Source organism: Vigna umbellata, chromosome 1 (assembly GCF_029865625.1).
Source record: "Vigna umbellata cultivar VRB3 chromosome 1, Vumbellata_1.0, whole genome shotgun sequence".
NCBI classification, from domain to species: domain Eukaryota; kingdom Viridiplantae; phylum Streptophyta; class Magnoliopsida; order Fabales; family Fabaceae; genus Vigna; species Vigna umbellata.
The window spans coordinates 67,518,477-67,530,594 of record NC_142165.1 but is presented as its reverse complement, the minus strand read 5'-3'; the positions used below and the strand labels follow the sequence as shown (position 1 = coordinate 67,530,594).

Here is a 12,118-nt window from a genome sequence, read left to right as displayed (position 1 = left end):
TCACATTGATCAAATCCTATACACTAGTGCAGAAAGGACTTAGACGTCTGTTATTTTGGGCTTTTAACGTCTGATCTCTGTCCGACGTCTATATGGGTGACGTTAATGAGACGTCGGACCTTATGGGTCAACCGTCTATATAGATGTCGAGCCTATATAGGTCAGACGTCTATATAGACGTCGGGCCTGGATAGGTCAGACGTCTATATAGACGTTCGATCCATACAGGTCAGACGTCTCTGAGGTTGCTCCTGGCTCATGGTGATTTGAGTTAACAACTTTATATTTTAGTTGAAGAGAGTGTATTGTACATTTTTTTTTGTATTGGATGGTTTTACAAACATAGTAGAGGGAACTGGAGGAGTGCAAAACACAAGAAATCGCCGTCGAAGAATGTCGCCCAAGGACACGAGAATAACTGCACCAAAACCCAATAAAAACGCATTTTAATCGGTTCAAATGAAAGATAATGCATCAAAGAGTAATGTAATAGGAGTAAAATTAATTTAAAACGGTGCAAAAGTGAGAAAACGAACCTGAAAAGCGTAACCCATAGAGAGAAAACGCAACGAAGATGATGAACAATGAGTGCGCGTAACGGTTGTCTTGCATTTACGGTGTTTTAATGCCGACATTTAGAAGTCGGTTCCCCATAACAGACATCTAAAGGGCTTTAGAAGTCGGTTCCTCCCATAACAGACGTCTAAATAGAGTCAAAAAGTGACCTTTTAAATTCCTGGGCTGCGTATTTAGACGTCGGTTCCCCCCATAACAGACGTCTAAATGACTTTAGAAGTCGGAGGAGTGGCGGGATCAGACGTCCAAATGGAGTCAAAAAGTGACTTTTTAAATTCCTGGGCTGCGTATTTAGACGTCGGTTCCCCCATAACAGACGTCTAAATGGCTTTAGAAGTCGGAGTGGCAGGATCAGACATCTAAATGGAGTCAAAAAGTGACTTTTTAAATTCCTGGGCTGCGTATTTAGACGTCGGTTCCCCCCATAACAGACGTCTAAATGGCTTTAGAAGTCGGAGTGGCGGGATCAAACATCTAAATGGAGTCGAAAAGTGACCTTTTAAATTCCTGGACTGCGTATTTAGACGTCGGTTCCCCGCATAATAGACGTCTAAATGGATTTAGTTGAAGTGGCGGGATCAGACGTCTAAATGAAGTCAAGTGACTTTTTAAATTTCTGGGATGAGCATTTAGACGTCGGTTCCCCAATAACAGACCTCTAAAGGGCTTTAGAAGTCGGTTCCCTCATAAGAGACGTCTAAATAGAATAAAAATATATATTTTTTTAACTTTTTCGTTTAGTTTGGCGTCTATTCAGGGGAGCCGACGTATATGAGTATTTAGACGTCAGGCCCCTCCATAGCCGACGTCTAAATAGTTGTTTATTTACAGAAAATGTCACCGGTCATTTTTTATATTCGATGGTCAGACTTCTAAAGGGTGACGTTAAAAGTCTTTTCTACACTAGTAATACTAATTTTTACAAATTTTACTTCCAAATTCATTCTCACTCGTCTCCAAATCTCAAATAAAAAAATAAACAAAAATTAATATATTCTCATATTCCTTCATATTCATCCCTTCATTCGCCCACTAAATCAATAATCTGAAACAAGGGTTATCACCCATAAGTAAAATTAGATCATTTTAATTTAATATAAGTTAAATTAAAACATGGCATTGATTGCGTAGTCTAATCAAAACAAATCAAACATCATAACTATGTTTTAAGTTGTTGTGTTGTGTGATGCGATACGAATGAGTTGTCCTATTCATTGTCGATACCACCCACCCACCTACCACCGAACAAAGCGGCGCTTAGTAACTGCCACTTTGACTATTTAGTTTCCCTTCGACATCTACAAAGGAGCCACCATAACTATTTTCTCCTTATCAGTGAATCATTTTCACTCTACAATGTCTTAGGCCATTCTTCTGCATTTTTATGGTTCTCTGTGTTTTCCTTCTCCAGAAAATCACCAAATGGCCATAGTTCCCATCACCTACAGCCACACATGGACCTTCTGTAATCCTCATTATGCACTTCCCCTCTTCCACTCACGCACCAATTTCACTAGGATCAAATTTTCTCCCACCAAGTATGGTGATGGCCTTGCCCCCTCTTCACCCCTCTCTCATTTCCGAGTATTTTTCCGATCTGAGGTAATTCTTGGCTAACCTTCTGATCCAACTTGTTCATTTGGCTTCCACTTTTTAAATTGAGCATAAAAAATTTAACTGACATTATCATGCATACATGCAAAAAAGAGAGTTATGAATGTCTTAGAATGTCATTAGTTTAGAGCACTGATATTCCTTACTTTATCTTCATTCATCTTAGACCAGTTAAATCCATGTTTTCCCCTTTTGAATATCATGGAAATTTGTTGAGAGATATGAAATTGATTCAACCCAATCATCTGTCCCTGAATTGTTCATCCGTTTTTGCATGAGACACATAAAGCATTAGCTGAGATATCTCTAGGGTGTGTCAAACAACTAGGATAATCAATTTAGCAAGTGTGTTTAGAGAGTGCAAAACATACTATTTTATATTTTTATGATATTCTTGTGCATGTAGAGAGAGACAATTGAGATAAGAAGGTGCGCCCCTTTTCTAGAAAGTTCAACACTCGTAGATAATGGTGGTGTGGCCTCAGATGAGTGGAAAGTAGTTCCTGATATTTGGCGATCTTCTGCGGAGAAGTATGGTGACAATGTAGCCTTAGTAGATACATGTCATCATCCTCCTACTACTATGACGTATAAACAGGTAAATTTGTTCTCTGTTGTTCTGTGTCTCTTGCCAAATTGTTTTAAATTATCATGCATGCTCATAATAAATAACTAAAAAAAGTTCTAAGGAATAAGTATGGTAAATGCAGAAGTTTTGTTTGTTGAAATGTTCATGTGAAGGAAGATTTAGAGTCATATCCATTAGTGAGTCAAATTTTTTTATTTAGAAATTTAGCAGGTGCATAACATGCCAAACTTGGTGCTGGAGAGCTTAATCGTATTCTGATATCTTATGTTGTGCATCAAATTTCAGGTGGAGCAGGCAATTTTGTATTTTGCAGAAGGCTTGAGAGTTATAGGGGTAAAACCTGATGAGAAGGTTGCACTTTTTGCGGACAATTCATGTCATTGGCTTGTAGCAGATCAAGGTGCGTTGAAATTTCACTTCCTCCACTTTCAGTGTATTCAGTCTAGGAGGTACCATTTGCACAAATCTTATGTTTACTAACTTACGATAAAAAACAATTAACAATCATACAATTTTGATTGTACCATTTCAAAATCACAACAGTCAAAGGATCCTTCACCATTTATCTAAAACAACTCAATTGTAAATTTTGAGAACTATGTGTAGTGTTTATGAATTCGATGTGAGAAGGAACTTTTACTATAATGTTGTTTCTTGAAAGTTATCTCCATGCTTCAAACTTGCTTGTTTTTCTGGTGTTATCTCCATTTAATGAAAAGAATAATCACATTGCACGTATCCGAGGTGCCGAACTTGGTGACAGATTTACAGTGTTTATATGTTCATATGAGTAGTCGTAGAAGTTCTAAATTAGTTTGAAAAATTTTGAGTGTTCTAATACTAGAAGTGATATTCTGATGTAAACTGTTTCACATTACTACTTTGTCTGCGATATTGTGCTTTTATCATATCAAAGTTATATTTTTAATCTAGGTATGATGGCAAGTGGAGCAATAAATGTGGTAAGAGGCTCAAGGTCATCGGTTGCAGAACTTTTGCAAATATACAACCACTCTGAAAGGTTTGTCTCATCTTCGATAATCTGATTATGTTACTTCAGGCTGATCTTTGCACATTCACATTTTGTGATTGATTGTTCTAAACAATATAACTACTGGTTTCCACGTTTTTTTAAGTGCTCTTTTTTCAATCTGAATTGTTGAGACTTTGATGCATATGGTATTGTTATTCAGCGTTGCACTAGTGGTGGATAACCCTGAAATGTTCAACCGGGTTGCAAACACATTCTATTCAAGCACTACCATGAGGTTTATTATCTTGCTTTGGGGAGAAAAATCAGAGCTGGTTGATCAAGAAAGCAAGCACGTGCCAGTGTTTACTTTCACAGAAGTCATAGATTTGGGACGAGAGAGTGGCAGGCCATTATCTAAGGCTGGTATGTTAACTCACTTTCTCTCATAATGTTACTCACCCTAAGAGAGGTGCCAGGTTGACTCAAATATATAAAAATAAGATTAAATATATTTTTAGATTCTAAACGTGAAACTGAAATTTATTTATTTCTTAAACTATAATATAATTTAGTCTTTAATATACTTTTTTAATCAAATATATTAATATTTTTTAAATATTAAATCACATTATAAGTTGACACGTCAAAATTTTAAGTTTGGAATTTATAAAGAATATAAACACTTAAATGTTAATTAATATATCAATTGATATGTCAAAATTTAATTTAGGATAAAAAAATTATATTCATTTTTAAAGTTTAAGATATTGTCAAATTTTAACTTCAATTAAAATTTAAGGATTAAAAATATATTTAATTCTAAAAAATAATAAATAAAATAAAAGTTAAGAATTATATTTCCGATTGCATGAAGGAGTGAAGATTCAATGTGTCATGAATAATATTATATTATATTATCTCTGTTTCTTGTGTAAAATATCTAGCTTAACATTGTGGTAGAAAAAAAACTTAGATATTCTATCTTTTCTTTCACAAACTCAGGTTACTTATTATTATACTGTCATCTGACATAAATAGTCATGTTTAATAATCACATGAATGATTCATTAAAATGAAAACACAGACCAAATCAAACTGATAGTAAAAATACAGTAAAATATTTAAACCGATATCCATTATAAGAAAACCTTTAAACTAATATTAGTGAAAAAAGGGAACCACTCAAAATCTAATCTTCTATCAACATCAAAATTAGCAATCCTTAGATAATCTTAATGTCTAAAATACTGTTAAAAAGTGTAATGATATAAAAATAATAATTACAATCATTTACATCACAACCTTATTAAAACAGTTTTCTTAAACAAGACGAAGAAGACGTTTGGCAGGGAACTTGAAAACAACATTTTTCAGAAGTTATAAAGACTAAAGCATCAATCTTAATTTGAGAGATAAAAAATCAAATTTAACAAAACTTTACGGATTAAAATCATATTCAAATTTTTAGCTCTTTATTTTGTTTTAACTTTGATTAGACAAATAAAAATGTTATTCATAAGTGTATATGATTCTTTACTTATTAATTTTATTATTTTTCACAATATTTTTAACTTAGTATTGGTTGACATAACAAATAGTTCCTATTTTTAACCTAATGATCTAAAGTTTGAATCTTGGTTGTGTGACTTCGAGTATGGAATAAGTCATACGAGAATAAAGATGCTCACAAATATTAGTAATTTCATTTCCGCGGTAAAAAAAAAATATCATACTAATATCATAATTACAAAAAATGTAAATTATAAAAAACATTTATTTCTAAAAATTACTTTAGAAGTAAATAAAACAAAGGAGGGATATGTGAAGGAGAAAAGAAGAAAAGTAGAAATATAAAATATAAAATATAGAGAGGAGATACGGGCCAAATATTGAGAGGCAAAAAAAGAAAAATTATAAGAAAATTACTTAATTTTTTTATCACTTCTTTAATATTATTTTTATAAATACACTATAGCCAGTATTTTTTTATCTCGTAATTTTTATATTTAAACTTTAATATGATATGTGATTACAAAAGTTAATAATATCTTAGTTATGTTTTCTGTAATGTGACTAATCAATATTTAATATTCATATAACAAGTGTAGACTTAAATTAATTTTATAGATAAGATAAAAAATACAAACTATAACTCAAATTATAAAAAGAAAAATCTATTCCTATACTATAAACTTAAATTTCTAACTTGGATAATAAATATTTCACTCTTCTCGTCATCTAAATTGAAAATTTTTCACACTTTCTTTCCTCTCTCGTGAAACTTCTCACACCTCTTTATAACTAGGAAAAAACAAATCTTGTCAACAATATCAGATTACACTTCACTTTTTATAAAAGTACTAGCAAAAATACACATAGTAGCACTTTTAGATGTGTGTATATATTAGCACTTTTGTGTTAGTATTTTTACCATGTTATTTTGTTGTATTATTTTAAACTATCTAAATTTAGTATCGTTTGGAAATGTTGTAATCTATCTCAAAAGTTTAACAAAATTATAATTTTTTAAGAAAATTTAAAATTGAATTTATTCTGACAATGGGTAAATATTTCTAAAAATATTTTTCCAAAAAATTAGTGTACATTTGTCAGAACAAATTCAATATATATCTGTGGAAGGTCTCATATTGACTTTTCTCCGTCGACATTTAATAACATTACTTATCTAAATTTGGAACGTTATTAGAATCCAATATATATAACGATGTGAACAATATCCTTAGTTTTTTAAAAGAAACAAAATACTAATTTACCTTATTATATAACAAACTGTGGAGTTTTAGAATAGAGATGAAAGCCCAAAAAGGAACTGCATTGCGAAAGAGGATTTTTTTTTCTTTTTGGAATTGGTAATTTGAGTTTGGAGCCTATATTTCTATCATAATCTGACAAGGAAGATGGGTTATAAAGAGATAATGAATAGAATGTATTATTATCCGCAGTTGCGTTTTTTTACAAAGATAAACTTTAAGAGAAAGTTTTGGAACATTTTCATTCTTGTCATTTAGCACTAATCAAAAGTGAAAAAGAAAATATTAGTTTATAAAAATAAAAACAATCATTAAAATATTTACATAAATACTTTTTTATATATGAGTATAGATACTTTATATTTTTAAACTGTTTATTCATTTCAATTTAAAATAACATATATCACACGCTAAATTATTCATTACAAATCTAAATTATAATTTGTATATTGAAAATATTTAATTATTATGAATTTTAATAATAATATAATTTAAAATTTTAAAACATTTCTTTGTTATAAAATATAATTATGTAAATAAATATTTATGTTATGAATGCAGAAGTTAAAATAATTTTTAAAGTTAAAAGTTAATATATTAATAAAGAGAAAAAAAAAATACATAACATGAGACTATGATATAAATGATAGCAGTATAAAAATTGAATAAGATATAATATATCTATTTTAATGTTTTAAGGGAGTTATGTATCCCAATTTTGTTTAAATATAATATATGTATGCATTTTAGAAAACTTATATGTACAATAAATTCTAATGCTTAATTATGTTTATAAATTATAAAATGTCAATATTACTTATACTCTTGATTATGCTGAAAACCATAATCATTAATAATGAATATGTTATGTTGGTACTTTTCTATATTAATTGCAGAACAGCGCCGTATGAATGAACCAATACACTCAGACAGTATTGCTACTCTCATATACACAAGTGGAACTACTGGAAATCCGAAAGGTGTAATGCTCACCCATCAGAATCTTCTGCATCAGGTTTCATCACATACCTCCTATTAATTTTGTGCCTATAAAACCTAAACATGTTTTTGTGCATATTATTGTTAACGAGGTTATGGAAGTATGACATGGCCATGGGAATGAGTGAAGTCTTGAACTTAACTTCATCTTATCTTGCTATAAGAAAAATCCGATTTACTAACATATTTTTCAATAAATCCAGAATTTTGTTATCCGTCGGTAAAACAAATGTGTTGAAATTTATGGATAAAATATTTTTGGTGATGATTATTGAAGAAATTATTTTGTGGGTATGACTTTTTTATTAACAATTAGTGACAGATATAGTAGGTTACTTTAAAGCTGTTTTGTTGGCCAATATGTTTTCACATCTCCACCAAGAAGCCGGTCTACCACCAAACCAACATTTATATTACAACCAACATTTATTTACCCAATTCCAAAGATAAGACCAGCATAACATAAAATTATCTTATTTAGCATAAAATCTAAATGTAATGTGTAAAAGAAATATCTAAATGTACAAATTCATATTATCTGGAAATTAAGAAAGGTTGAATGAGAATGTTAACAACACTAATGAGAACATGTCTAATAATCTTCATAATCAGGAGAAGTTAATGCATTATCTGCATTTTCATCCTCCGTATCATTTTGTTGGTGGGAGTACGGCTGCTGCTGGTACTAATTTACAGAATTTAAAAAGTTAAAATAAAAATTATGTCTACAAACTAAGCCCCTGTTTACGTGAACGAATGTGAGAAGATTTAAAGATAAATTTTTTATTGTTTATTTGAGTGAGTTTTGGAGGTAAGTGAAAGTGGATTTGAAAGTAAAGTTGGTGAGAATTAATGTAGAATTTGATTGATGTGACAGATTAAAAAAATTTACTTCAAATCCACTGTCACTTACCTCCAAAATCCACTGAAATAAATAAAAAAAGTTTTACCTTCAAATCTCTCAAATTGATTGAATTACTCTCCAAATCCATTCAAGTGAACAAGAGCTTATTACATCATATGAGAGAGGAGAGAGAGACCAACATTACCACTCGAAGCGTGTGATGCTTTAGACAAAAGCTTGAATCTCTCTACATCAAGAACACCAGCCATAAGAGAAATACAACTACTAGAACCCCATTTTTCATTCTAGAAATTAATTTGATCATTATTACCAACAACCCAATTGGTATTATCCTAGATAGTATCATACCAATCATTAATATCAGGTCAAATAGAGGATGACTTTTATGAAGCAATGTTCTTATATTTATATTTTAAAAATCTAGCTCTCATCTGTAAAGTCCAAGGCATAAACGCTATAAGAAAAATCCTAACCAATTTAAGTAAATAAGCCTTATTTTCAACCTAAATATTCACAACTTGCAGACCCCTTCAAATTTATTAGTACACAATTGACTTTACTTAACAGTAACTAAGCCCTGCCTGTTTATATCCCTGCTTATTGGTTTTTCCATTTTACAGATTCAGAACATAATTTATCAATTATGATACACTTGATGATACGTGATTTATTGATGAATTTCTAGATAAAAAACTTATGGGACATAGTACCTGCAAAAGTTGGGGATAGATTTCTAAGCATGCTGCCACCTTGGCATGCATACGAAAGAGCTTGTGAGTATTTCATTTTCACTTGCGGAATTCAGCAAGTATACACAACCGTGAAGAATCTGAAGGTATTGTTTTATTGATTTGATCATAAACATTGTGGAATTATGGCTTACACAGTTATAATGTAACATCAAAATTACGGTTAATAAAGGAAAGAAAATGCGGTAGCAGATTTTTCTTCGAATGCTGGATTATTGTTTCTGTTCAACAATTATTATTATTAGTAGTATGATATAAGGAAATGCATTGCTACATATGCTAAGTTGGTTATTTTCTTAATTATCTATATGCACATTTATTAACATACTCTCCTTTCTAATTTTCTAGGATGATTTGCGACGCTATCAACCACATTACTTGATTTCTGTTCCTTTAGTTTTTGAAACCTTGTACAGGTAAATCCTCTTCAAATGAATACCCTATTAATTGATGATATATCATGTTGTATGTTTTGTTTAAACTGTAAGTCATTCCTCTGTGTAATGCTTGAATTTGGTTTCCGACTAATATTGAGGTGAGTGAGTGACTGGCAGGTGTTTGAAGATTTGACTGGAAAATTCCTGCAATCTGTAACAGTGCTGTACAAAAAATATGTTGCTTGAAAGCAACCACTTGAACTTAATAAACTAACAATAAGTGGCATAAAACTAATAGGAACAAAAAAGTTTACACTGTTAGGAACGTAACTTTCATTGGTTTTGTTGATTGTTTCCTCTGCAGTGGAATCATGAAGCAGATATCTACTAGTTCTGCTGTTAGAAAGCTTGTCGCACTAACATTCATTAGGGTCAGCTTAGCATACATGGAATGTAAGCGCATTTATGAGGTTTGTGTATCTCTCCTTTTTATCTGATCTCCAAAGTGTCATTTTTTTTAATCAGGATACTGTGATTCTTAATTGCCTTACTCTGTAAAATATGTGTTTTCTTTTCATTATGTCTTTTCTTGTTTTTGGAGCATTCTATCTTATCAAGTTCTTATTTTATCCTAAATAAGTGAAAAGGATAACAACAACATGATGATTTGGATATGTTGTCAACTGAGTGTCTTTAAGGTTGCAGGTATTTTAGTTCATTGATGAGTGAACTGGTTTATTGTTCCTTAGTCACTCAAGACTTGTGAAGCAAATTGCTTAAATGAGGAAGAGCAGCAACACACTTTCTAGTATAGCAATACTGTTTATGAGAAAAAGATATTTCTTTTACTAATTTTCAAATTATGTTTTTAGGGTAAATGTCTAACAATGAACGAGAAGCAGGTCTCCTACGTGAATTCAATGTTGGACTGGCTGTGGGCCAGAATTATGGCCACATTATTACTTCCGGTTCATATTTTGGCTAAGAAACTTGTGTACAGTAAAATCCATGCTTCTATTGGAATATCAAAGGTTTTGTTCTCTTCTACATTATCTTATCATACTTATTTCACCTAAATATGTTAGTCGTACATCTAATGTAATTATTTTATTATTTTGTTCTCTAATTGTTTTTATCATCTTGGTCCCTGTATATAAAATTTTTGGTCTCTGCTGACGGAACTCATCGTAATTTGAACACGTGGCCTTATAGTTGTAGCATTTTATGTTAAAAAAAAACTCTCGTTGCTTTCCAAATGATTATAACAGATTTAAATAAAAACTGAAATATAATATTCTATATATAATTCACTACCTGCTTTCCAAATAAAAACAAGCGAGTCAAACAATTGTGATTGACCGCATTAAGTAAAACGCACAGTAGCAAACAAAATATTAAAAAATTAAATTTAATGATTTAAAGTTTAATCAACAAAACTTTCCTATAAACTTTAAATTTGTTCTTCCTTTGTTTCAATCAACTTTCTTAATTCCTGAAACGATGCTGACAGCTTTAAATTCTTCATCTTTTGTAACTATCAATAGACATATTACATGTACTTCATCACTAAAATTATAAATGTCATTTAGACTCCGAAATTTGGCCTTATAGAATCGTCTTCTTCTTCATCATATTCATTCACTCTTTTATATGTGATCTCCGAACACCTAGTCTTGTCACTCGAGTCCTCTCCCCTAAAAATCATTATTTCTGAAAGCTTTTCCTTCAAGTCAACCCAATTCCATTCATTATTTTCATTTACATGAACATATCGGCTTACTAGAATTTTGTTGAAATCGGGTTTACAACTTATAAGCTTTTGCTTCTTCATCATAGCTCATGAAAGCATACCTCTTGCTTTTGTCATCAAGTTCCGTTCTGAGTTGACCTAGGACATGATGGAAGCAGCTTCACTCTTCAAGAATGACCAGCTTCTTGGACCAGAGGTGGCAGCGGAATTGGAAAACGCAGATGCAGTTGGAGGCACACGGAAGGTGTTTGATGAATTGTCTAGTGCGGTTTTGGAGTGTGTAGGCAGAGGTTCTAGCTCAGACGGCCTTCCAAGGGGGAAGGAAGCTAGAGGATAAGTGTGCTAAGAAGGCACAAGTTAGTGAACTTGAAAGTGAGAACTGGCTGGACAATTCAGCAGCATTTCTTTATACAATTCAAGTTACCATTACAAAGGATTTGGCTTCTCTTTTATAGATGAAGAGAAACGTGCCTAGCAAGCTATGGACATATTAGCAATGTACATGAAGCTCTATAAGAAGTGTGCAGGAGAAGCTATACAGCTGGCCACATGTTCCATACGGTAAACATTGAAAACATGCTTTAAAAGAAAGTGGAAATTCTGGTTTGCTTGGTTGGCCGTATGCTGTATATCAACTTTGCTTTTCCAATCCAAAAAGCACTTCCTTTCTTCCTTTCTTTACCTCCTTTGCTTCCCTTTGTTCACCAAGCTTCTTGGTTGGTTGGCTATGGTTTTCCACTCTTATTAGTGACCTACAAAACAAGGTAAATGTATTTAGTTAAAGAGAACATTCTAAGACTTGGAAAGAAAAGATTAAGTCCTTTATTCAAATTCCCTTTCTTAGATCATAGAGTA

The 12,118-nt window shown here is 31.6% G+C and overlaps 1 protein-coding gene across 2 annotated transcripts in view; it reads left to right on the top strand.

The window, feature by feature from the left end:
• The first annotated feature begins 1,780 nt into the window (after window positions 1-1,780).
• Window positions 1,781-12,118, top strand: part of LOC124832859 (putative acyl-activating enzyme 16, chloroplastic) — a 34,433-nt gene continuing 24,095 nt past the window's right edge. The window contains exons 1-10 of one of the 2 annotated variants that reach the window (XM_047307181.2): window positions 1,781-2,178; window positions 2,597-2,788; window positions 3,065-3,179; window positions 3,713-3,800; window positions 3,973-4,175; window positions 7,420-7,538; window positions 9,073-9,222; window positions 9,485-9,552; window positions 9,878-9,983; window positions 10,386-10,544. In XM_047307181.2, coding sequence (XP_047163137.2) covers window positions 1,999-2,178; window positions 2,597-2,788; window positions 3,065-3,179; window positions 3,713-3,800; window positions 3,973-4,175; window positions 7,420-7,538; window positions 9,073-9,222; window positions 9,485-9,552; window positions 9,878-9,983; window positions 10,386-10,544 — 1,380 coding nt within the window. In that variant the 5' untranslated portion in view covers window positions 1,781-1,998. The remainder of the gene's footprint in view (window positions 2,179-2,596; window positions 2,789-3,064; window positions 3,180-3,712; window positions 3,801-3,972; window positions 4,176-7,419; window positions 7,539-9,072; window positions 9,223-9,484; window positions 9,553-9,877; window positions 9,984-10,385; window positions 10,545-12,118) is intronic. The other variant, XM_047307180.2, reaches the window with a different exon arrangement.